Genomic DNA, 27,692 nt, shown 5'->3' on the forward strand with positions numbered 1-27,692 from the left:
GCCTGGAGCGCGCCGCGTGCCACACACACACACACAACGTGCCGGTGATGTGCAGCGCGTCTCCACTTCGAACGCTGGGGCGCCGGGAAAGCCCCTCTCTCTTGCTCTCTCTTTCTGTCTGGCTCGCTCTGTCTGGCTCGCTCTCTCCCGCTCTCTCTCTCGCTCTCTCTCTCTAAGCCCTCTGTTACCAGCGTGGACGGCACCACCCCACACGTGTTCACCTTCTGAAGCGCTCGCTCGTCAACGTGGCGTGCGCGATGACCACAACAACCACCACCACGTGACTTTTCTATCGTGTCGTGCGCGGCGTCTTCAGCGCCACAGCGCGTGGATTTGTAGCGTTTATTTTCATTTGTGTTGCTGGTGACTTTGTGTATTTCGTATCGGAATCGCCTCCAGCGCTGTTGCTGCTGGCGGCAATTAAAGTTGTTTAAAGAGTCAAAGTCTCTTGCTCTCTCTGTCTCTCTCTCTCTCTGTGTGTCCCCTCTCTCGCGCGTTCAGGGTGCTCGTATTATTATTATTGTTCTGCTGCTGCTAAGAATTTCCACGAGCGAGCCTTACTCGATAAGGTTAAACGTTCAGTTATTCAAATAGTTTGTATACCTTTCCAATTCGATGTACTGCGATCGTGTTTTGTTGTTGCTGTAGTTGTTGTTATTGTTGTTCTCACCTCGTGCCCCTACTGGACATCTGTCAACAAAGAGCTTTATAGCTCATCGGGTTCCTCCTGTATGAAACACATTCCTGCGGAGGGAGCTGGTAGGAAACGTTGGGTTGCTCGGTCAATGGCCAGGGTCAACGGGCGGTACCACGTGGTGCATTCCGCAAATATGCCCCGCTGTGAGGGCGGGCACAAGCCGGCGTGAGTAGGTTAAACGTTGAGTTTTATAAGGGCACCACGGGGTGACCAGCCCCACCCCTTCCACCCCCCTCAGCCCCACCCTCCCCACCCAGCCCCTCCCCACCCAGCCCCTCCCCACCCAGCCCCTCCCCACCCAGACCCTCCCCACCCTCCCCTCTCCACCCAGCCCCACCCCTCCCATTTTTGGATGCACGACGGACGGACACAATAATCCCCTGTGGGCTGTTGTAACCAGGAGGTTCCTACCGGTAATATTCGGATCTGAAGGTCTCAGCCCAGTCACTCGTGACTTGCATAGATCCATAGACTGAGATAGACATTTACACAGAGATAGATTTATATGCCGACCCATAGACTCACACAGAGACCCACAGACTCGCACAGAGACCCAGAGACTCACACAGAGGCCCACAGACTCACACAGGGACCCACAGGCACACAGAGAGCCAGAGCCTCACATGGAGATCCAAAGACTCACACAGAGACCCATAGAATCACACAGAGACCCATAGAATCACACAGAGACCCAGAGACTCACACAGAGACCCACAGACTCACAAAGAGACCCAGAGACTCACACAGAGGCCCACAGACTAACACAGAAACCCACAGACTCACACAGAGACCCAAAGACTCACGCAGAGGCCCACAGACTCACACAGAGCCCCACAGACTCACACAGAAACCGATGGACTCAGAGACTCACAGACTCACACAGAGACCCAGAGACTCACACAGAGACCCAGAGACTCACACAGAGACCCACAGACTCACACAGAGATCCATAGACTAACAGAGAGACCCATAGACTCACACAGAGACCCACAGACTCACACAGAGACCCACAAACTCACACAGAGACCCACAGACTCAAACAGGGACCCATAGACTAACACAGAGACCCATAGACTAACACAGAAACCCACAGACTCACACAGAGACCCAGATACTCACACAGAGGCCCACAGACTCACACAGAGGCCCACAGACTCACACAGAAACCGATGGACTCAGAGACTCACAGACTCACACAGAGACCCACAAACTCACACAGAGACCCACAGACTCACACAGAGACCCAGATACTCACACAGAGGCCCACAGACTCACACAGAGGCCCACAGACTCACACAGAAACCGATGGACTCAGAGACTCACAGACTCACACATAGACCCACAAACTCACACAGAGACGCAGAGACTCACACAGAGACCCATAGACTAACACAGAAACCCACAAACTCACACAGAGACCCAAAGACTCACACAGAGGCCCACAGACTCACACAGAAACCGATGGACTCAGAGACTCACAGACTCACACAGAGACCCAGAGACTCACACAGAGACCCACAGACTCACACAGAGACCCACAGACTAACGCAGAGACCCATAGACTCACACAGAGACCCAGAGACTCACACAGAGGCCCACAGACTCACACAGAAACCGATGGACTCAGAGACTCACAGACTCACGCAGAGACCCACAGACTCACACAGAGACGCACAGACTCACACAGAGACCAGTGCCCCGGCCGCATCAGTATGCGCGCCCAACTCCGCCGAACCGAATCGCTCGCCGTCCTCTCTCTCCGCCGGCAATTAATGGAACATGAATCCCACTCCCCCCCGCCCCCCGGGGTCCCCATCAATTTTAATTTGTATTGAAAATACCACGGTCAATTATTTCCCTCCCTTCGCTCACATCTCGCGTGCAGGGGAGGAAGAAAAAAAACCCGCGGCTCCACGCTTCCAATTCCTCACATCATGGTCGTAGTTACGAAAATCAATCAAAAATATATACGTGTGTGTCTGTGTGTGTGTGTGCGCACAAAGATACAGATCCCTCCCCACCGTGTAGTCCGCACAGGCTGGCGAGGCAAGGGCTCTCAGTGGGCAACACCACCTGCGAAGGTCGGTACGGACGAGGCACCTGTACACGTGTGTGTGTGTGTGTGTACGTGAGTCTATGGTGCAGTGTTGAGTCTATGGTGCAGTGTTGAGTCTATGGTGCAGTGGTGAGTCTATGGTGCAGTGTTGAGTCTATAGGCAGTGTTGAGTCTATGGTGCAGTGTTGAGTCTATGGTGCAGTGTTGAGTCTATGGTGCAGTGTTGAGTCTATCGTGCAGTGTTGAGTCTATGGTGCAGTGTTGAGTCTATGGTGCAGTGTTGAGTCTATGGTGCAGTGTTGAGTCTATGGTGCAGTGTTGAGTCTATGGGGCAGTGTTGAGTCTATGGGGCGGTGTTGAGTCTATGGTACAGTGCTGAGTCTATGGTGCAGTGTTGAGTCTATCGTGCAGTGTTGAGTCTATGGTGCAGTGTTGAGTCTATGGTGCAGTGTTGAGTCTATGGTGCAGTGTTGAGTCTATGGTGCAGTGTTGAGTCTATGGGCAGTGTTGAGTCTATGGGGCGGTGTTGAGTCTATGGTGCAGTGTTGAGTCTATGGTGCAGTGTTGACTCTATGGTGCAGTGTTGAGTCTATGGGCAGTGTTGAGTATATGGGCAGTGTTGAGGCTATGGGCAGTCTATGGGCAGTGTTGAGTCTATGGGCAGTGTTGAGTCTATGGTGCAGTGTTGAGTAGTTGAGTCTATGGTGCAGTGTTGAGTTTATAGGCAGTGCTGAGTCTATGGGCAATGTTGAGTCTATGGGAAGTGTTGAATCTATGAGTAGTATTGAGTCTGTTGGCCGTGTTGAGTTTATGGGCAGTGTGAGTCTATGGGCAATGTTGAGTCTATGGACAGTGCTGACTCTATGGTGCAGTGTTGAGTCGATGGGCAGTGTTGAGTCTATGGTGCAGTGTTGAGTCTATGGGCAGTGTTGAGTCTATGGGCAGTGTTGAGTCTATGGTGCAGTGTTGAGTCGATGGGCAGTGTTGAGTCTATGGTGCAGTGTTGAGTCTATGGGCAGTGTTGAGTCTATGGTGCAGTGTTGAGTGGATGGGTAGTGGTGAATCTATGGGGCAGTGTTGAGTCTATGGTGCAGTGTTGAGTAAATGGGCACTGTTGAATTTATGGTGCAGTGTTGAGTCTATGGTGCAGTGTTGAGTCTATGGTGCAGTGTTGCGTCGATGGGCAGTGTTGAGTCTATGGTGCAGTGTTGAGTCTATGGGTAGTATTGAGTCTGTGGGGAGTATGAGTCTATGGGCAGTGTTGATTCGATGGGTAGTGATGAGTTTATAGGCAATGCGAGTCTATGGGCAGTGCTGACTCTATGGTGCAGTGTTGAGTCGATGGGCAGTGTTGAATCTATGGGGCAGTGTTGTGTCTATGGTGCAGTGTTGAGTCTATGGGCAGTGTTGAGTCTATGGGCAGTGTTGAGTTTATGGGTAGTATTGAGTCTGTGGGCCGTGTTGAGTTTATGGGCAGTGTGAGTCTACGGGTAGTGTTGAGTCTGTGTGCAGTGTTGAGTCTATGGTGCAGTGTTGAGGCTATGGTGCAGTGTTGAGTCTATGGTGCAGTGTTGGGTCTATGGTGCAGTGTTGAGTCTATGGGCAGTGCTGAGTCTATGGGCAGTGTTGAGTCTATGGTGCAGTGTTGAGTCGATGGGCAGTGTTAAGTCTATGGTGCAGTGTGAGTATATGGGCAGTGTTGAGTCTATGGTGCAGTGTTGAGTCTATGGGCAGTGTTGAGTCTATGGGCAGTGCTGACTCTATGGTGCAGTGTTGAGTCGATGGGCAGTGTTGAGTCTATGGGCAGTGTTGAGTCTATGGTGCAGTGTTGAGTCGATGGGCAGTGTTGGGTCTATGGTGCAGTGTTGAGTCTGTGTGCAGTGTTGAGTCTATGGTGCAGTGTTGAGTCTATGGTGCAGTATTGAGTCTATGTACAGTGTTGAGTCTATGATGCAGTGTTGAGTCTATGTGCAGTGTTGAGTCTATGGGCAGTGCTGACTCTATGGTGCAGTGTTGAGTCGATGGGCAGTGTTGAGTCTATGGTGCAGTGTTGAGTCTATGGTGCAGTGTTGAGTCGATGGGCAGTGTTGAGTCTATGTGCAGTGTTGAGTCTATGGGCAGTGCTGACTCTATGGTGCAGTGTTGAGTCGATGGGCAGTGTTGAGTCTATGGGCAGTGTTGAGTCTATGGGCATTGTTGACTCTATGGTGCAGTGTTGAGTCTATGGTGCAGTGTTGAGTCTATGGTGCAGTGTTGAGTTTATGGTTCAGTGCTGAGTCTATGGTGCAGTGTTGAGTCTATGGTGCAGTGTTGAGTCTATGGTGCAGTGTTGAGTCTATGGTGCAGTGTTGAGTCTATGGTGCAGTGTTGAGTCCATGGTGCAGTGTTGAGTCTATGGGCCTCCACGTTGAACTTCTTTCGCACCGCACGTAGCCCGACCGCGCCGATCGGCTTCGCGACGGATGCCTCGCGTGGAGAGGTGAGGCTACTCTCCTGCGAAGGGCGTCTAAAGGCAGCGTACACGTGCACACAATATAAATTGTGAAGGAGCGGGGCGGACGGTGGAGGCGACGGGGGGGGCGAGGGAAGAGAGAGAGAGAGAGAAAGAGAAAAAGAGAGAAAGCGAGGGAGATAAAAATACTCTCGAGAAAAAAAATGCACGGGCACTCTAAAAAAACGCGTAGAGCAAGTTCAAAACCCATCGCTTTCATTTTAAATTATTCCTCTTTCGCCTTCTGACGCTTTACCATCACTCTGCCGGAGCCATTTCAACCCTCCAAAATATTAGTCGGGATATAAAAATACTTGATAATAATAATGATGATGATGATGACTTCACACAAGATGAGAATATGAAATATAAAACGTCGCCAGGCTGGGGCTTCGGATTTATTGCCTGAGAAAATGAAAGCGTAGCAACTTGACCTGACATCTGTGTTTCACGTTACAAAGACAAAGATCCCCCGTGTGGACCTAACAGACCGCTGGGGGCAAGTGCCGTTAGCGGTGCGCACCGCCACGATGGGGTGGGTTGGAGGGGGTGGGTGGGTGGAACCGCACCACGCCCGGCCGCCTTTGTCTCCCCCAGTGGACGGGTTTAGACAATCGTCACCGGTGCTGGTGGCCGTGAGCGGGAATCGAACCCAGGTCTCTGCCGGAGCGGTGCTAACCACTACGCTACCGCTCCCCCTCCCCCCCCCCACACACACACACACAAAGACAAAAATCCCCCAAGGTTGCCTTAACAGACTGTTGGGGCAAGTGCTGTTAGCGAGTAGCAGCACCTGTGAAGGCTACTGGCACTGTGGCACACGAGGGGGTGGGGTGGGGGGGGGGGTGGGTGGGAGGCCAGCACCACGCCCGACCGCCTTTGTCTCCCCATCGGCGACGCTTACTACACGCTGCACCAGGTAACTCGTTGGAGGCTGAGTTTACCTAGGGGAGGCTGAGGACGGGTTCAGATCAAATAATCATCACCGCTGTTCTTAGCGCAGCGCGGTGTCTACCACTGCACTATCGCCGCCCCCCACAAACGCACAGACACACGCACAGACACACGCACAGACACACGCACGGAGCCATCGCGTGTCTCTCCACCAAGTCACGGGCTCGTGACGACCTGCAGGCGCCCGCAAGGCAAACACGCGCACGCACGCACACAAACAAACATACACTGCGGACACACCACGCGCACAGAGACAAAGATGGCCCCGTGTAGCCTTAGCAGGATGTTGGGGCAAGTGCCGTTAGCGAGGAGCGGCGCCTATGAAGGCCGGCACGCTACGCGTGGAGGGGAGGGCCGGGCGGAAAGCACCACGCCCGGCCGCCTTTGTCTCCCATGGTGGTTACTACACACCGCACCAGTCGACCTGGCGGAGGCCCAGGACCCGGTTCAGATAAAATAATCGTCACCGGTGTCGGCATGCAAGCGGGAATCGAACTCGGGTCGCCAGGTTCGTCGCGCAGCGGAGCGCCGACCCCTCGCTACACCATCGCTCCCCAACACGGCCATACACGCGGAGACACACACATACACACACACACACATGGCATACCACACAGACATAAAACAAAGATAGCCTCAACAGACTGTTGGGGCAAGTGCTGTTAGCGAGCAGCACCTGTGAAGGCTACCGGCACTGTGGCACACGAGGGGGTGGGTGGCCAGCACCACGCCCGGACGCCTAGGAGACGCCCTGGACCGGTTCAGATAATCGTCACCGGTGTTTGAGCGGGAATCGAACCCGGGTCACCAGGTTCATAGCGCAGCGTAGCACTGACCGCTACACCACCGCTCCCCCCATTACACAGACCCACAAAGATAAAGATCCCCCATATAGCCTTAACAGACTGTAGGGGCAAGTGCTGTTAGCGAGCACCTATGAAGGCCGGAACGGTACACGAGGGGGTGGGTGGCCAGCACCACGCCCGACCGCCTTTGTCTCCCTAGTGGCGATGTTTACACACCGCACCAGGTACTCATTTGAGGCTGAGTCGACCTAGGGGAGGCCCGGGACCGGTTTAGATAATAGTCACTGGTGTTGGCCGTGAGCGGGAATCGAACCCGGGTCGCCAGGTTCATAGCGCAGCGTAGCGCTAACCGCTACACTATCGCTCCCCACACAGAACCCACACACACACAGACACACAGACACACACACATACACAGAGACACACGCGCACACACAGAGGGTCACCGATGTCTCGAATTACTGACGATGACCACAACCGCCGTGGCGAGTAACTAATTCGAGGTTGAGTCAACCTTGGGGAGGCCCACGCCAGATCAGACAACACACACACAATGCCGCTGATGCTGTGCATGAGCGCAGTGTGAAGGGCGGCTGATGAGACCCAGGTAACGACTTGACCCGTGATGCCTGGGGTCGCTGTCATTCGATCCATGTGTATACATGTATACGCACATGTACGTGTATAAATGTATACACACGTGTATGTGTATACGTGTATTCGTGTAATGTATGCACACACGTGTATGTGTACACACATGTATACACATACACGTGCATACATGTATACACAAACAATCCTTGGTTCTTTGGGTAAAGTCACATAGGTAGAAAATAAATTTATTTATTTTACCAACGTGACTTCTGTTCAATATTCACTGTGTTATAGATTTAAAACACGTGTGATGGAGCATTGCCAACATGCAACCATCAAGATATGAACCGCTCTCTCTCTATTCTAATTGCAAGGATAAGAACTTAAAAGATATGAATTGCTTCCAACATGCATTTATTGAAATGTTTCAATTGAAATAGAACAATCAAAAATAACACAACGTGACTTTACCGAAAGAACCAAGCATACGAATCACTGCAATCACGAAAGCTTTAAATCAAAAAATGAAACAATTTAAATGAATAAAGCAATAACAATAAAATTAATTCCGATAAGAAAGTAAGAGCAAATCGCAGAGAATCGCGGCCTTTGCGATCTGCTAATCGCATTGTTTTAAAATTGCGATTTCGATTTAAAATCGATTAACCGCTCAGCCCTAACCTACAACTTACTCTTTGGTTCTTTCGGTAAGTCACGAAAGCTTCAAATCAAGAATGTACACACACGTGTATGTGTGTATATACATGCATGCATGTATACACACACACACACGTGCATACATGTCTACGTGTAACGCATACACACACGTGTACGTGTATATTTGGAGTTTGCGGTGTGTGTCTGTCTCTCTCTCTCTCTCTCCCCGTGGTCCCGTGGATTGTTTTTCCTCCCGCTCCTCCACATTTTAGAACCAACGTTACGTGTCTAAGAGTCTTTGGCTGCACTACCGCTCCCCAAACAACAACAACAACGACCGCCATTCGCCACTAAGTGGCGGTGACGTCACCACGACGCTCGTGCCAGGCCACGTGCACCCCGAGGCCACCACGTCAAGTGTCGAACGCCCGCTGGCAGGAGGTCACGGGGCAGACCCAGCAGGTGCCACGGGTCGACTGACTGAGACGACTGCAGCTGACGCACCACCGCTCCCACACACGCACACACGCACACACGCACGTACGCACACACGCACGTACGCACACACGCACACACGCACACACGCACACACGCACGTACGCACACACGCACACACGCACACACGCACACACGCACGTACGCACGGCCTGCACGCTGAACTTCTTTCAGCAGCCGACCGCGCTAATCGGAGCAGCTCTGAAGAAACGAGTTTGTCAATCTGAGATCTGAGATTTGAAATTTTCGTGACTGCAGGGATCCATTCTCCTCGGCTATTTCCCTAAAGTCGCGTAGGTTGAAAATAAATGAAATTAAATCGCGACTTTCATTTTGATTTACAGCTTTCGTGACTGCAGGGATTCGTATTCTTGGTTCTTTTGGTAAAGCCACGTAGTGTATAGTGTAGTGAATAGTGTAGTGTATAGTGTAGTGCATAGTGTAGTGCATAGTGTAGTGTATAGTGTAGTGTATAGTGTAGTGTATAGTGTAGTGAATAGTGTAGTGTATAGTGTAGTGTATAGTGTAGTGCTTAGTGTAGTGTATAGTGTAGTGCATAGTGTAGTGTATAGTGTAGTGCATAGTGTAGTGCATAGTGTAGTGCATAGTGTAGTGTATAGTGTAGTGTATAGTGTAGTGTATAGTGTAGTGCATAGTGTAGTGTATAGTGTAGTGTATAATGTAGTGTATAGTGTAGTGCATAGTGTAGTGTATAGTGTAGTGTATAGTGTAGTGCATAGTGTAGTGCATAGTGTAGTGCATAGTGTAGTGCATAGTGTAGTGTATAGTGTAGTGTATAGTGTAGTGTATAGTGTAGTGCATAGTGTAGTGTATAGTGTAGTGTATAATGTAGTGTATAGTGTAGTGCATAGTGTAGTGTATAGTGTAGTGCATAGTGTAGTGCATAGTGTAGTGTATAGTGTAGTGTATAGTGTAGTGTATAGTGTAGTGCATAGTGTAGTGCATAGTGTAGTGCATAGTGTAGTGTATAGTGTAGTGTATAGTGTAGTGTATAGTGTAGTGCATAGTGTAGTGTATAGTGTAGTGTATAATGTAGTGTATAGTGTAGTGCATAGTGTAGTGTATAGTGTAGTGCATAGTGTAGTGCATAGTGTAGTGCATAGTGTAGTGTATAGTGTAGCGTATAGTGTAGCGTATAGTGTAGCGCATAGTGTAGCGTATAGTGTAGCGCATAGTGTAGTGTATAGTGTAGTGCATAGTGTAGTGCATAGTGTAGTGTATAGTGTAGTGTATAGTGTAGTGCATAGTGTAGTGTATAGTGTAGTGCATAGTGTAGTGTATAGTGTAGTGTATAGTGTAGTGTATAGTGTAGTGTATAGTGTAGCATATAGTGTAGTGTATAGTGTAGTGTATAGTAGTGTATAGTGTAGCGTATAGTGTAGCGTATAGTGTAGTGTATGGTGTAGTGTATAGTGCAGTGTATAGTGTAGTGTATAGTGTAGTGTATAGTGTAGTGTAAAGTGTAGCGTATAGTGTAGCATCTAGTGTAGCGTATAGTATAGCGTAAAGTGTAGTGTATAGTGTAGCGCATAGTGTAGCGCATAGTGTAGTGCATAGTGTAGTGTATAGTGTAGTGTATAGTGTAGTGTATAGTGTAGTGCATAGTGTAGTGTATGATGTAGTGCATAGTGTAGTGTATAGTGTAGTGTATAGTGTAGCGCATAGTGTAGTGCATAGTGTAGTGTATGATGTAGTGCATAGTGTAGTGTATAGTGTAGTGCATAGTGTAGTGTATAGTGTAGTGCATAGTGTAGTGTATAGTGTAGTGCATAGTGTAGTGTATAGTGTAGTGCATAGTGTAGCGTATAGTGTAGTGCATAGTGTAGTGTATAGTGTAGTGTATAGTGTAGTGTAAAGTGTAGCGTATAGTGTAGCATCTAGTGTAGCGTATAGTATAGCGTAAAGTGTAGTGTATAGTGTAGTGCATAGCGTAGTGCATAGTGTAGTGCATAGTGTAGCGTATAGTGTAGTGTATAGTGTAGTGTATAGTGTAGCATCTAGTGTAGCGTATAGTACAGCGTATAGTATAGCGTAAAGTGTAGTGTATAGTGTAGTGCATAGTGTAGTGTATAGTGTAGTGTATAGTGTAGTGTATAGTGTAGTGTATAGTGTAGCATATAGTGTAGCGTATGGTGTAGTGTATAGTGCAGTGTATAGTGTAGTGCATAGTGTAGTGCATAGTGTAGTGCATAGTGTAGTGCATAGTGTAGCGTATAGTGTAGTGCATAGTGTAGCGTATAGTGTAGTGCATAGTGTAGTGTATAGTGTAGCGCAGTGTAGTGTATAGTGTAGTGAATAGTGTAGTGCATAGTGTAGCGTATAGTGTAGTGCATAGTGTAGTGTATAGTGTAGTGTATAGTGTAGTGCATAGTGTAGCGTATAGCGTAGTGCATAGTGTAGTGTATAGTGTGGTGCATAGTGTAGTGTATAGTGTAGTGCATAGTGTAGTGCATAATGTAGTGCATAGCGTAGTGCATAGTGTAGTGTATAGTGTAGTGCATAGTGTAGTGTATAGTGTAGTGTATAGTGTAGTGCATAGTGTAGTGTATGGTGTCTATAGCATCTGAAAGCGCGCGATGCGGTGACCACCATCTTCGTTCGATGGCAGCCAAAAGCCGCCGCCGCTGCTGCTGCTGTGAGGATGATCGTAGTTTGTGTGATGAAGGTTTATGAAAAAAATATCCTCATTCTCATTCCATCTCTCTCTCTCTCTCTCGCCCTCTTTCTATCTCGCCCTCTCACTCTCTCGCTCTCTCTCGCTCTCTCTCTCACTGCATACCACACACACGTGCCGGTGTGATGTGCAGAGCGTCTTCTTCGAACGCTGGGGAGCCGGACAAGCCCCTCTCTCTGTTACCAGCGTGGACGGCACCACCCCCCACGTGTTCACCTTCTGAAGCGCTCGCTCGTCACCGCGGCGTGCGCGATGACCACCGCCACCATCACCACCACCACCACGTGACTTTTCTATCGTGTTGTGCGCGGCGCATTTAGCGCCACAGCGCGCGGATTTACAGCGTTTGTTTGTTTGTGTTGCTGGTGACTTTGTGTGTTTCATATCGGAATCGCCTCCAGTGCTGTTGCTGCTGGCGGCAATAAAAGTTGTTTAAAAAGTCGAAGTCTATCTCTCTATCTCTCTCACTCTCTATCTCCCTCTCACTCTCTCACTCTCTCTGTCTCTCACTATCTCTCTCTCTCCCTCTCTCTCTCCCTCTCTCACTCTCTATCTCCCTCACTATCTCTCTATCTCTCTCTCACTCTCCATCTCTCTCTCTCACTCCCTCTCTCACTCTCTCTCTCACTCCCTCTCTCACTCTCTAACTCTCTCACTATCTCTCTATCTCCCTCTCTCTCTCTAACTCTCTATCTCTCTCACTATTTCTCTCACTCCCTCTCTAACTCTCTATCTCTCTCACTATCTCTCTCACTCTCTATCTCACTCTCTATCTCTCTCACTCTCTCTCACTCTCTATCTCACTCCCTCCCTCTATCTCACTCTCTATCTCTCTCACTCTCTCTCCCTCTCTCTCTCCCTCTCTCTCTCACTCCCTCTCTCACTCTCTAACTCTCTCACTCTCTCTCTCACTCCCTCTCTCACTCTCTCTCTCACTCCCTCTCTCACTCTCTAACTCTCTCACTATCTCTCTATGTCCCTCTCTCTCTCTAACTCTCCATCTCTCACTATCTCTCTCACTCCCTCTCTCACTCTCTATCTCTCTCACTCTCAATCTCACTCTCTATCTCTCTCACTCTCTCTCACTCTCTATCTCCCTCCCTCCCTCCCTCTATCTCACTCTCCATCTCTCTCACTCTCTCTCCCTCCCTCCGTCCCTCCCTCCCTCCGCCGCCTCACCTGTATCTGGCGTGCCAGCCTGGCGAATGCCCCCACGTAGGAGGACTTGGCGAGGCCCAGCACCCGCTGCACCCGCGTCACGCCGCCCTTCTCCAGCTGCGAGGCGAGCCCAGCGAGGTCGGCCCGCCGGCTACGCCAGAACTCAACCTCCTCCAGGGGTCCCCAGCCGTCGCCGCCCTCCCCGCCGGCGTCGCCGCCATCTTCCATCGAATCCTGGGCGCTCAGAACCTCCTTGATCTGCCTCGTCCAGTGGACCATCGCCGCTGCGGGGGGCAGGCGGGCGGGCGGGCGGGCGGGCGGGAGGGGAATCGGAGAATCGGGGGGACCGGGAGGGGAGGGGGGAAATGAGCGGTCGCGGCCGCTGTGTCCCTCCCGTTTGCGTTGTCCAGGCGAAATGACGGTGGCTAGGAGATGTTGACTACCTCGCCCGGTGTGCAGGAGGTTCGTGGGTTCGATCCCGACCCTGACGCCTGTTGTATATTTGGAGTTTGCGGTGTCTCTCTCTCTCTCATCATCATCATGACTTCCATCTCTAACACTGACTCCCGTCTCTAAGACTGACTCATATCTCGATCTGAAGCTTTTGTGACTGAACGAATCCGTACCCTTTGGCTCTTTTGGTAAAGTAATCACTGTAGGTATGAAATAAAATAAATCACGACGTTTTAGGCGCAACACAAGCGTCCATCATCTGGTGGGAAAGCGTGGTCTGCTGCTGAGGCAGACTGTTTTTAAAAGGTTTGAAATGGGTGTAGCCCAAGGGTCACAACTTCAACCGAGATGGTGGGTACAAACTGAGTAATCCTTGGAAGGACGTTATTAATCAGGTAAAGTCTTAACTGACCGTGATGTTTCCATCCTACCTACCTATGTCAGTTGTTATTTCGACTCTCTGTGTGTCTCTCTCTCTCTCTCTATGCCTCTCTCTTAGATCTCTCATACTCTCACGCTCACATATCCGTTGCATTGCACTCCCATGCCTTTGGATTGCACTCTCATGCTCACAGGCCCTTTGTATTGCACCCGTTGGGTTGCACTCCCTCGTCCAGGAGGTCGCTCGCCTCCATTTCTACAGTTACATGCTAATCTCTCACATTAACATAGCCACTTCCGTACCCAGTTACATGCTAATCTCTCACGTTAACATCATGTTAATCTCTCACATTAACGTCATACTGATCTCTCACGTAAACATCATGCTAATCTCTCGCATAAACATCATGCTAATCTCTCACATTAACATCATGCTAATTTCTCACATTAACATCATGCTAATCTCTCACATTAACATAGCCACTTCCGTGCCCAGTTACATGCTAATCTCTCACGTTAACATCATGTTAATCTCTCACATTAACGTCATACTGATCTCTCACGTAATCATCATGCTAATCTCTCGCATAAACATCATGCTAATCTTTCACATTATCATGCTGATTTCTCATATTACCATCATGCTAATCTCTCACATTAACATAGCCACTTCCGTGCCCTCTAATTTCTCACATTAACATCATGCTAACTTTTCACATTAACATCATGCTAATTTCTCACATCAACAGCGTGCTAATCTCTCGCATTGACATCGTGCTAATCTCTCGCATTATCATAGCCACTTCCGTGCCCTCTAATCTCTCGCATTAACATCATGCTAATTTCTCACACTAACATCATGCTAATCTCTCACATTAACATCATGCTAATCTCTCACATTAACATAGCCACTTCCGTACCCAGTTACGTGCTAATTTACTAGCCCCGGCCACTTCTTCATGACCCTTGGGCTACCACCCATTTCAAACCTTTTTTAAAAACAGTCTGCCTCAGCAGCAGACCGAGGCTTTCTCACCTGGTGACGGGACGCTTGGTGTTGCGTCCGAAACGTCGTGATTTATTTTATTTTATACCTACAGTGACTTTACCGAAAGAACCAAAGAGTACTGACTCCTAGTGTCTCACACTGACTCCCATCTCTCACACTGATTCTAACACACACACACTCAACAAAGACAAAGATACCCCCGTATTGCCTTAACAGGCTGTCGGGGCAAGTGCCGTTAGCGAACACCTATGAAGGCCGGCACGGCACGCGAGGGGGTGGGGATGGCCAGCGCCACGCCCGGCCGCCTTTGTCTCCCCGGTTGCGATGCTTACACACCGCACCACGTTCCTCACTGGAGGCTGAGTCGACCTAGGGGAGGCCCAGGACCGGTGCGGACAATCGTCATCTGCCAGGTTCACAGCGCTAGCGTAGCGCTAACCCGCTACACTACACTACCGCTCCCCACAGAACACAAAAAAAGATCCCCCCGTATAGCCTTAACAGACTTCAGGGGCAAGTGCTGTTAGTGAGCACCCATGAAGGCCAGAATGGCGATATTGACACACCGTGCCAGGTAATCGTTGAGGCTGAGTCGACCTAGGGGAGGGCCCAGGAAGGGTTCAGATAATCGTCACCGGTGGTGTTGGCCGTGGGCGGGACTCGAACCCGGTTCGCCGGGTTCGTAGCGCTAGCCGCTACACCGCCGCTCCCCACCGGACACACGCACTCACGCACGAGCAGACCAGGCTGTCAGAACACGCGTTCCGTGTGTGATGAACCACCCCTGACCCCCTCGCCTCCCTCCGCTCGTCTCTCCCTCTCGCTCTCCCGTCCCTCTCTTACTCTCAGGATTGATCCCAGGGCTTAGCTCGGAGGCAATCTGTTGTGCTTCGGGTCAGGGGCCGGAGGTCAGACCTACAGATTAAGCCCTAATGGTCTCGATTAGGGGCTCACTGCGGAGCCCCCGGGGGGCGCTGCTGGTGGTGGTGAGGGCGGTGAGGGCCAGGGGCCGCCTCACCCCTGTCCACTCTCGTTCCGACCGCCCGCTTTTGTGTTTATCAAGCGGCACGAAAAGCTCGCGAGAGACCCAGCCGGCCCGGAGATCGTCCCAAAACTACCTTCCTGCTACTACTACTGCTGCTACTGCTGCTGCTACTGCTGCTGCTGCTCCTGCTGCTGCTACTGCTGCTTCTGCTACTGCTACTACTACTCCTGCTGCTACTACTCCTGCTGCTACTGCTGCTGCTACTGCTGCTGCTACTTCTGCTACTACTACTGCTGCTGCTGGTACTGCTGCTGCTGCTGCTACTGCTGCTACTGCTGCTGCTACTACTACTCCTGCTGCTACTGCTACTACTACTGCTGCTGCTACTGCTGCTGCTACTGCTGCTGCTTCTGCTACTACTGCTGCTGCTGGTACTGCTGCTGCTACTGCTGCTGCTACTGCTGCTACTGCTGCTGCTGCTACTACTCCTGCTGCTACTACTGCCACTGCTGCTGTTACTACTACTGCTGCTGCTGCTACTGCTGCTGCTACTACTGCTGCTGCTGCTACTCCTGCTGCTGATGCTACTACAACTGCTACTGCTTCCGATGTCAATGCTACTTCTGCTGCGGTTGCTGATGATGTAGCAGGACCTTAAACTCGTACCGGTAAGCAGAGGGCGCGGTGTCGTAGTGGTATGGGGCCGTCCATAAATGACGTAACGCGATTTTGGACGATTTTTGACCCCTCCCCCCCCCCTGTCACAAAAATTCAGACCCCCCCCCCTCAAATATGACGTCACAAAGCTCTGCCCCCCCCCCCTCCAAAACCATATTTCCATTTTGAAAATAAAACACGCTTCAAATCGCTTTAAACTATTGTCATTGTAGCGCGTATTTAATGTGGCGCTGCACATTTCTATAAAAGTCTATTTAATTAAGTAGAACGTTTTGATTTAAAGCTTTCGTGACCGCAGGGATTCATATTCTTGGTTCTTTCGGTGAAGTCACCACGTTAGAAGGGAAACAATAAAATAATAATACAATTTTTTTTATTATTTTACCGAAAGGACCAAGAATATAAGTAGAACGTGTTGTCTATATTTAAATTCTTATTTCGCTCTTTCGGTAAAGTCACGTAGAATGAGAATAAAATAATAAAATAAGATAAGACAATAAAATTCTCACGACGTTTCGGCCACAACACAAGTAGCCTTGATCAGGTGAAAGAACAGAACTGTCGTCCCGACAGTTCAATTGGAGCACTGTCGTCCTGACAGTTCTGTTCTTTCACCTGATGAAGGCTACTTGTGTTGTGGCCGAAACGTCGTGAGAATATTATTGTGTTATTTTATTTTATCAATTTATTATTTTATTCTCATTCTACGTGACTTTACCGAAAGAACCAAAGAAGATACTATACACTACTTTACACTACACACCACACTACACTATACACTACGCTATACACTACACTACACACTACTATACACTAGACTATACATCACTATACACTACAATAAACACTACTATACACTGCTAAACACTACTATACAAAACACTAAATACGACCATACACTATGCTATACACTACACTATACACTATACTATACAATACTATACACTACTATACACTACACTATACACTACTATACACTACTATACACTACACTATACATCACAATACACTACACCAAACACTACTATACACTGCTAAACAATACTATACAAAACACTAAACACGACCATACACTCGATATACACTACACTATACACTACTATACACTATACGCTACCGTACACTACACTATACATTACTATACACTACATTATACACTACACTAAACACTACTATACACTGCTAAACACTACTACACAAAACACTAAACACGACCACACACTACGATATACACTACACTATACACTACACTATACACTCATTTTATTATTTTATTCTCATTCTACGCGACTTTACCGAAAGAACTGAATCCTTGCAGTCACGAAAGCTTTAAATCGAAAAACATCTTTCAATTGCGCATTTTGATGTGACGTCACATTTCTCAAAACAACCGCCCCCTCCTCCTCCTCGTCACACATCGTCACAAACGTCTGACCTCCCCCCCTCCCCCCCCAGGAGCGTGACGTCATTTATGGACGGCCCCTGTGCTTGTGGTTAACGCACACGCACAGAGCGGCCCGAATCGGGGCGTCTCGTACGTGTGTACGTTGAACTTCCTTCGCGCCGTACGTAGCAAACCGTAGCCAATCGGAGACGCGCGCCCGTTTAGAGCGTCAGCCCTAAACAAAACGGGTTCCGCCGATCTCGACGGCGGCGATTTAAAGGCGGCATCGCAGCTCCCGCTGGCTCCCTCGTGTCGGAGGGAAGGGGCGTTCCAGACGGCCCGCCGGTTTCCGCAGCTCCAAAGCCAAAGGGGCTCCCCTCCCGCACGGCCTCAACGGACACCGTCGGGGCAAGTGCTGCTCGCGAGTGGCAGCGCCTACGAAGGCCGGAACGGAGCACGTGGGGGGGGTGGGTGGCCACCAGCGCCACGCCCGGCCGCCTTTGTCTCCCCCGGTGGTCGACGTTCACTGCACGCGACCTCGGCCTCAGGCGACTCGCCTGAGGCCGAGGTCGGGGTTCCTTAGCGCAGCGCTGGAGCTAACCGCATCGCCACCGCTCCCCACCCCACCCTAGCCCCTCCCCTACACCCCCCCCTCCCCTGAGTCGACCTTTGAACCTGGGCAAACGTGACCCAGGGCGACGCGAGGGGTCGCCTGCCAATCTCCCGTCGAGCTCGGTCCACGCCATCGGGGACGCTCGGGTGTGTCTGTAGGGGTCCTGGGGCTCCGCTAGGTCGACTCGGCCTCAAATGGGTTAACCCGCTGCGGCGTGTGCAGTGAACATCGCCACCGGGGGAGACAAAGGCGGCCGGGCGTGGTGCCGCTGGAACCCGGTGCCGGCCCTTCGTAGGCGCCGCTCGCTAACAGCACTTGCCCCAACACGTCTGTTACAGGCTACACGGGGGATCTTTGTCTTTTATAGGCGTCCCTGGGGCTCCTCTAGGTCGACTCAGCCTCAAACGGTGCGGTGTTGGCCACCGAATTCCCCCACCCCCCCCCCCCCCGCTGCACCTAACAGCACTTGCCACGAGCAGTCTGCTAAGGCTACACGGAGGAGGTGGGGGGGGGGGAGGGAAGGTTGGTGAGTCTTTGGTAAATTAAAAGAGAGACTGCTACTACTACTCTTTTTGTGTGCGTGTGTCTGCGTCCGCGCGTGTGTGTGTGTGTGTGTGCGTGTGTCTGTGTCCGCGCGCGTGTGTGTGTGTGTGTGTGCACTCACTTGCCCCAACAGTCTGTTCAGGCTATACGGGGGATCTTTTTGTGTGCGTGCCACCCACTCCCGCGCGTGCCATGCCGGCCTTCGTAGGTGCTCGCTAACAGCACTTGCCCCGACAGTCTGTTAAGGCTACACGGGGGATCTTTGTCTTCATCTGTGTGTGCGCGTGTGTGTGTGTGTCTGTGCGTGTGTCTGTGCGTGTGTCTGTGCGTGTGTCTGTGCGTGTGCACAGTTAGCGGCCACTTTGATGTAAGTGTGACCGGTTTTAGGGGGCATGGGGTTAGAGGTGAGCGGCGATGCTATTTGTTTTCATTAGTAGCGCACTAGTGTTGTGTTGTGTAGTTGGGCTGTGTTGTTGAGTTGTGTTGAGTTGTGTTGTTGAGTTGTGTTTTTGAGTTGTGCTCTTGAGTTGTGTTGTGTTGAGTTGTGTTGAGTTGTGTTGGATTAATAGCATCCTGCCCCCTGCCCAATCTCTCTCTGTCTCTCTCTCTCTCTGTCTCTCTCTCTCTGTCTCTCTCTCTCCCTGTTTGTATTTCTCTCTCTGTCTCTGTCTCTCTCTGTCTCTCTCTCTCTCTGTGTCTCTGTCTCTTTCTCTGTCTCTCTCTCTGTCTCTCTCTCTCTCTGTCTCTCTCCCTGTTTGTATTTCTCTCTCTGTGTCTCTCTCTGTGTCTCTCTCTGTGTCTCTCTCTGTGTCTCTCTCTGTCTCTCTCTCCCTGTTTGTATTTCTCTCTCTGTCTCTGTCTCTCTCTCTCTGTGTCTCTGTCTCTTTCTCTGTCTCTCTCTCTGTCTCTCTCCCTGTTTGTATTTCTCTCTCTGTGTCTCTCTCTGTGTCTCTCTCTGTGTCTCTCTCTGTGTCTCTCTCTGTCTCTCTCTCCCTGTTTGTATTTCTCTCTCTGTCTCTGTCTCTCTCTCTCTGTGTCTCTGTCTCTTTCTCTGTCTCTCTCTCTGTCTCTCTCCCTGTTTGTATTTCTCTCTCTGTGTCTCTCTCTGTGTCTCTCTCTGTCCCTCTCTCTGTCTCTCTCCCTGTTTGTATTTCTCTCTCTGTGTCTCTCTCTGTGTCTCTCTCTGTCTCTCTCTCTGTCTCTCACTCCCTGTTTGTATTTCTCTCTCTGTGTCTCTGTCTCTCTCTGTCTCTCTCTGTCTCTCTCTTTCTCTGTCTCTCTCCCTGTTTGTATCTCTCTCTCTCTCTCTGTGTCTCTGTCTCTCTCTGTCTCTCTCTCTGTCTCTCTCCCTGTTTGTATTTCTCTCTCTGTGTCTCTGTCTCTCTCTGTCTCTCTCTCTGTCTCTCTCTTTCTCTGTCTCTCTCTCCCTGTTTGTATGTCTCTCTCTCTGTGTGTCTCTGTCTCTCTCTGTCTCTCTCTCTGTCTCTCTCTCTGTCTCTCTCCCTGATTGTATTTCTCTCTCTGTGTCTCTGTCTCTCTCTGTCTCTCTCTCTATCTCTCTCTCTGTCTCTCCCTGTTTGTATGTCTCTCTCTCTCTCTGTGTCTCTGTCTCTCTCCGCCTCTCTCTCGCTGTCTCCCTGTCTCTCTGTGTCTGTCTCTCTCTGTCTCTCTCTCTCTCTGTCTCTCTCCGCCTCTCTCTCCCTGTCTGTCTGTCTCCCTGCGCGTCTCCCCGTCGCCCGCGTCACTCACTCTCGAGTCGTCCCACCAGCTCCTTGTCCGACGCGGCCGTTTCCGCGTCGATGGACAGCACCTCCTGGGGGATGTAGAGCACCGTGTGTCCCTCCAGCTTGTGCCGCGTGTCTGCGCGGACGAAAGACAAATGTCCCCCCGTGGGCGTGCCGCGGCAGTTAGGAGAGATGTTGACTACCTCGCCCGGTATGCAGGAGGTCGTGGGTTCGATCCAAACCCTGACGACGCCTGCTGCTATATTTCTAGTCTACATGTCTCTCTCTCTCTCTCTGTCATCATCATCACGGTGGCTAGGAGATGTTGACTAGCTCGCCTGGTGTACAGGAGGTCGTGGGTTCGATCCCGACCCTGACAACACTTGCTGTCTATTTGGAGTTTGCGGTGTCTCTCCCTCTCTCTCGCCCTCCCCGTGGTCGCGTGGACTGAACCCTCTCACCAACCTGAAGCCTCTCACCGACCTGAACCCTTTCACCAACCTGAACCCTCTCGCCAACCTGAACCCTCTCGCCAACCTGAACCCTCTCACCAACCTGAACCTTCTCACCGACCTGAACCCTCTCACCGACTGAACCCTCTCACCGACCTGAACTCTCTCGCCGACGTGAACCCTCTCACCAACCTGAACTCTCTCAGGAACCTGAACCCTCTCATCAACCTGAACCATCTCACCAACCTGAACCCTCTCATCAACCTGAACCCTCTCACCGACCTGAAACCTCTCAGGAACCTGAACCCTCTCGCCAACCTGAACCCTCTCACCGACCTGAATCCTCTCACCGACCTGAACCCTCTCACCGACCTGAACCCTCTCACTAACCTGAACCCTCTCACCAACCTGAACCCTCTCACCAATGTGAACCCTCTCACAAACCTGAACCCTCTCACCAACCTGAACCCTCTCACCAACCTGAACCCTCCCACTGACTGGACCCTCTCACCAACCTGAACCCTCTCACCAACCTGAACCCTCTCACTGACTGAACCCTCTAACCAACCTGAACCCTCTCACCAACCTGAACCCTCCCACCAACCTGAACCCTCTCACCAACCTGAACCCTCTCAGGAACCTGAACCCTCTCATCAACCTGAACCCTCTCACCAACCTGAACGCTCTCATCAACCTGAACCCTCTCACCGACCTGAAACCTCTCAGGAACCTGAACCATCTCGCCAACCTGAACCCTCTCACCGACCTGAATCCTCTCACCGACCTGAACCCTCTCACCGACCTGAACCCTCTCACTAACCTGAACCCTCTCAGGAACCTGAACCCTCCCACTGACTGAACCCTCTCACCAACCTGAACCCTCTCACCAACCTGAACCCTCTCACCGACCTGAACCCTCTCAATGACCTGAACCCTCTCACCAACCTGAACTCTCTCACCAAACTGAACCCTCTCACCAACCTGAACCCTCTCACCAACCTGAACCCTCTCACCGACCTGAACCCTCTCGCCAACCTGAACCCTCTCGCCAACCTGAACCCTCTCACCAACCTGAACCCTCCCACTGACTGGACCCTCTCACCAACCTGAACCCTCTCACCAACCTGAACCCTCTCAATAACCTGAACCCTCTCACTGACTGAACCCTCTCACCGACCTGAACCCTCACACCAAACCTGAACCCTCCCACCGACCTGAACCCTCTCACCGACCTGAAACCTCTCACCAACCTGAACCCTCTCACCGACTCAACCCTCTCACCGACCTGAACCCTCTCATCTACCTGAACCCTCTCACCAACCTGAACCCTCTCACCAACCTGAACCCTCTCACCAACCTGAACTCTCTCACCAACCTGAACCCTCTCACCAACCTGAACCCTCTCAACGACTCAACCCTCTTATCAACCTGAACCCTCTCACCAACGTGAACCCTCTCGCCAACCTCAACCCTCTCACCAACCTGAACCCTCTCACCAACCTGAACCCTCTTACCGACCTGAACCTTCCCACCGGCCTGAACCCTCTCACCGACTTGAACCCTCTCACCGACCTGAACCCTCTCACCGACCTGAACCCTCTCGCCAACCTGAACCCTCCCACCGACCTGATCCCTCTCATCAACCTGAACTTTCTCACCAACCTGAACCCTCTCACCGACCTGAACCCTCTCACCAACCTGAACCCTCACACCAAACCTGAACCCTCCCACCAAACCTGAACCCTCTCACCAACCTGAACCCTCTCACCGACCTGAACCCTCTCGCCAACCTGAACCCTCCCACCGACCTGATCCCTCTCACCGACCTGAACCCTCTCACCAACCTGAACCCTCACACCAAACCTGAACCCTCCCACCAAACCTGAACCCTCACACAAAACCTGAACCCTCACACCAAACCTGAACCCTCCCACCAAACCTGAACCCTCCCACCAAACCTGAACCCTCACACCAAACCTGAACCCTCACACCAAACCTGAACCCTCACACCAAACCTGAAACCCTCCCACCAAACCTGAACCCTCCCACCAAACCTGAACCCTCCCACCAAACCTGAACCCTCTCACCAAACCTGAACCCTCACACCAAACCTGAACCCTCTCACCAAACCTGAACCCTCACACCAAACCTGAACCCTCCCACCGACCTGAACCCTCTCACTGACTGAACCCTCACACCAAACCTGAACCCTCCCACCAAACCTGAACCCTCACACCAAACCTGAAACCCTCCCACCAAACCTGAACCCTCCCACCAAACCTGAACCCTCACACCAAACCTGAACCCTCCCACCAAACCTGAACCCTCTCGCAAACCAACCGACCGACCGACCGTTCCTCACCCGTGAGCGTGGCCATGAAGCGGTGCACGTGCCCACGGAAGTCGTTGCGGATGCCCTCGGGCCAGCCGGCGTTGTGCAGCAGCGAGGGCACGTAGACACCGCCCATCGCCCGCAGGAGGGCCTCCAGGTGGCCGCCCCTCACAGTGCCCACCAGCACCGCGCCGCTACGCAGCAGCCGCTCGGCGCCACCCGCCCCGTCGGCGGCGACGGCACCGGCGGCACCGGCGGTACCGTCGGCGTCGCCGCCGGTACCGTCGCACCGTCGCCGCACGAAATACATCATCTCGTCCACGGCCTGTGGGGTGACACACAGGGGGTCAGGGCGCGCTTTCCTCTCCGCCGGGGAGACGAAGTCTCTCCCTCCCTCTCTCCCTCTCTCCCTCTCTCTCTCTCTCTCCCTCCCTCTCTCCCTCTCTCCCTCTCTCTCTCCCTCTCTCTCCCTCTCTCCCTCCCTCTCTCCCTCTCTCTCTCTCTCTCCCGGCGCGCGTGCCGTTGACACCGCCCGCCCGAATAAGGCGCCCGCCGGCCATCGGAGGCCCGCCCCAACGGCGTACCGTTTGCTTGGGTTGATTCTTTGCGATTTCAAAAAGTCCGGTAAAAACTTTCTTATTCTTCTTTGGTTCTTTCGGTAAAGTCACGTAGAATGAGAATAAAATAATAAATTGATAAAATAAAATAACACAATATAAATTTGATCAATTTATTATTTTATTCTCATTCTACGTGGTGACTTTACCGAAAGAACCAAGGAAGATGAATCATTGCAGTCACGAAAGCTTTAAATCGAAATTTAACTTTCTTATTGTTGGGATTGTTTCATTTTTGTATTATTATTATGACCGTATTTATTCATAATAAAGTGTGTTTTGGGTTAGATCGCGTTACTTATAAGTGTGTCGTGACGCTCCACCGGCCGAACTACGGCCAATCAGCAAAAAAAAAAGCGTCACGTTGACAAAGGACAATTATATTCTTAGTTTTTTCGGTAAAGTCACGTTGAAGGGAAACAACAAAATAATAAAAAATATATATAAAACAATAAAAAAAATTCTCACGACGTTTCGAACCATAACTCAAACGGTCGTCTTCAGGTGTGTTGGTAACCAACAGAATTTTGTATTTTTTATTGTTTTATATATATTTTATTATTTTGTTGTTTCCCTTCAACGTGGTGACTTTACCGAAAAAAAACTAAGGATATGAATTACTGCAGTCACGAAAGCTTTAAATCTAAATTTAAAGGACAATTAGTTCGCTACTTTAGCCCACCGGGCTTAGCCCACCTGGCTAAAGTAGTGAATAACGCGATCTAACCCAAAAACCTTTATCATGAATAATATTGGTTGCGAAAGCCTACGTGTTAAACCGTATAAATTTAACTTAATTGTTCTATGTTTGCTTGTTCTATTTCAATTAAAACATTTTAATAAATGCACGTTGGAAGCAATCGCCCACGCACATACATGCATTAGAATAGAGAGAGAGCGGTTCATATTTTGATGGTTGCATTTTGGTAATGCTTCATCGTTTTAAATCTATAATACATTGAATATTGAACTGAAGCTTGACTTGGTTATAGGGCTGAGCTGCTACGTAGCTCTTTTTCTTTCAGAGAAGCGAAACTGCCCATCACGAATGATGACAGCTCAACAAAGTGGATCATATCATCATCATCACCGTATAGCAGCAGCCAAATTAGTCTAAACGCGTGATTCTAATTGTGAACACGGGGAGAGAGAGAGACACAAACTCCAAATAAACAGCAGCAGCAGGCGTCGTCAGGGTCGGGATCGAACCCATGACCTCCTGCATACCAGGCGAGGTAGTCAACATCTCCTTGCCACCATGATGATGAGAGAGAGAGACGCAGACTCCAAATCTACAGCAGCAGGAGTCATCAGGGTCGGGATCGAATCCACGACCTCCTGCATACCAGGCGAGGTAGTTAACATCCCCTAGCCGCCGTGATGATGATGACGATGATTAAAGAGAGAGACACGTAGACTAGAAATATACAGCAGGCGTCATCAGGGCCGGGATCGAACCCACGACCTCCTGTATACCTAGCGAGGTAGTTAACATCTCTTAGCCACCGTGATGATGATGATGATGATCAGAGAGAGAGAGAGAGACACGCAAACTCCAAATATACAGCAGGCGTCATCAGGGTCGGGATCGAACCCACGACCTCCTGCACTCTAGGCTAGGTAGTTAACGTCTCCCAGCCACCCTGGCGCCCCACACTACACACAGACACACGCAGACTTGACCTTTGCAAGGACGGACGGAGCTACTGTGCACTCGCGCTGTCAGACTAGATACGTGCGAGTGTTTGTGCGCGCACGCGTGCACATGTATGTCGAACATCTTTCGCACCGTACGTAACCGACCGTGCTAATCGGAGGTGCGGGGGGAAGGACGACAAACTAAACTATTCGAGAGTGAAGCTACCTGTCTGCTTTATCGCTGTGTCTCTCTCTTTTTTTTTACGATCAGAGGGGAACAAGAAGATGCTCGGTGCAGTCGGCACTTTGCTTCGTTCATCATTTCGGTTTTTTTCAACGCTTTGCTTTGTGTAAACCACCCCCCCCCCCCCCCCTTTTTAAATAAAAGATTTAACAAAATATTTCTCACTCTGCTCTCCTTACCCCTTCCCTGTCTCTCTACCCCCTCTCTGCCCCCCCCCCCCCTTTCCATCTCCGTCTCTCTCCCTATCTGTATTTCTCTCCGTATCTCTCTCCCTGTCTCTCTCTCGGTGTCTCTCTGCCTGTCTCCCCGTCTCTCTCTCCCCTTGTGTCTCCCCGTGTGTGTCTCTCTCTCTCCCTGTCTATCTCACTGTCTCTCTGTGTATCTCACCGTGTTGTTTTCGCTCTCCCGGTATCTAACTGTGTCTGCTTTATCGCTAATTCTCTCTCCCCTTGTCCCTCCCCGTGTGTGTGTGTGTGTCTCTCTGTCTATCTCACTGTGTGTCTCTCTAAATGCCTCTCTGTGCATATCGCTTTCTATTTCTCTGCCTCTCAGTGTCTCTCCGTGTCTCTCCCTGAGACAGAGATGTCTCTCTCTCCCCGTGTGTCTCTCTGTCTGTCTGTGTATGTCTCTCTGTCTCTCTCCCTGTGTGCGTCTTTCTCTCTGTCTCTCTCCCTGTGTACGTCTCTCTCTCTGTCTCTCTCCCTGTGTATGTCTCTCTGTCTCTCTCCCTGTATATGTCTCTCTCTGTCTCTCTCCCTGTGTGTGTCTCTCTCTGTCTCTCTCCCTGTGTGGGTCTCTCTCTCTGTCTCTCTCCCTGTGTATGTCTCTCTGTCTCTCTCCCTGTATATGTCTCTTTGTCTCTCTCCCTGTATATGTCTCTCTGTATCTCTCTGTCTCTCTCCCTGTGTACGTCTCTCTCTCTCTCTGTCTCTCTTCCTGTGTATGTCTCTCTGTCTCTCTCCCTGTGTGTGTCTCTCTCTGTCTCTCTCCCTGTGTTTCTCTCCCTGTGTGCGTGTGTGTCTCTCTCTCTCTGTCTCTCATTCTCTCCGTGTCTCTCTCTGCAGGCGCCCCCTGCGATGATAACGCCGCTGCAATAATACCACGCGAACAACCCCCCCCACTCCGGCAGCACTATTGTCTCAGGCCTCCCTTGCTGGGGGCCTTCCCTGCTGGGCTGGCATTGGGTACCCTGGACCCTGGGCATTTGTTCAGATTTTCCTTCCAAATCCACCACAGGCGGTTTATTATTGTTGTTATCATCATCAGAGAGAGAGACAGACACAGAGTCCCACGGTAAAATAAACCCCGTGGCGTCCTCTGGAAAAGGATCTCACCCCCCCCCCCCACCCACCGCCCCCCCTGCCCCCCCATTTGACCCCCCCCCCAGCCTCTTTTTTTATCTGAACTGAACCTGAAACAATGTGAACCGAATCTGGCCGAGAGGGAGAAGAGAAAGTGAGCGTTTGATGCCACGTGTGTGAGTGGGTGGGTGTATGTGTGTGTGGATCTGTGTGTGTATGTCTGTGTGTGTGTGTGGATCGGTGTGTGTGTGGATCTGTGTGTGTGTGGATCTGTGTGTGTGTGTGGATCTGTGTGTGTGTGGATCTGTGTGTGTGTGTGTGGATCTGTGTGTGTGTGGATCTGTGTGTGTGTATGTCTGTGTGTGTGTGGATCGGTGTGTGTGTGGATCTGTGTGTGTGTGTGTAGGTATGTGTGTGTGTGTGGATCTGTGTGTGTGTGGATCTGTGTGTGTGTGTGTCTGTGTGTGTGTGTGGATCGGTGTGTGTGTGGATCTGTGTGTGTGTATGTCTGTGTGTGTGTGGATCGGTGTGTGTGTGGATCTGTGTGTGTGTGTGTGGATCTGTATGTGTGTGTGGATCTGTGTGTGTGTGTCTGTGTGTGTGTGGATCGGTGTGTGTGTGGATCTGTGTGTGTGTGTAGGTATGTGTGTATGTGTGGATCTGTGTGTGTGTGTGGATCTGTGTGTGTATGTCTGTGTGTGTGTGGATCTGTGTGTGTGTGTAGGTATGTGTGTG

General features: G+C 50.8%; 1 protein-coding gene across 1 annotated transcript in view; it reads right to left on the reverse strand.

Annotated features, from left to right (window-relative positions):
- LOC142906582 (dynein axonemal heavy chain 2-like) overlaps positions 1–27,692 on the reverse strand; it is a 397,319-nt gene that overhangs the window by 224,647 nt on the left and 144,980 nt on the right. Inside the window, exons 6-8 of the mRNA XM_076054728.1 lie at positions 23,188–23,482; positions 20,399–20,509; positions 12,625–12,887 (exon numbers count right to left, since the gene is read on the reverse strand). Of these exons, the coding sequence (XP_075910843.1) occupies positions 12,625–12,887; positions 20,399–20,509; positions 23,188–23,482 (669 nt within the window). The remainder of the gene's footprint in view (positions 1–12,624; positions 12,888–20,398; positions 20,510–23,187; positions 23,483–27,692) is intronic.

Source organism: Petromyzon marinus, chromosome 67 (assembly GCF_048934315.1).
Source record: "Petromyzon marinus isolate PM22_M1 ecotype Great Lakes invasive population chromosome 67, UKy_Petmar_22M1.pri1.0, whole genome shotgun sequence".
Lineage (NCBI taxonomy): Eukaryota > Metazoa > Chordata > Hyperoartia > Petromyzontiformes > Petromyzontidae > Petromyzon > Petromyzon marinus.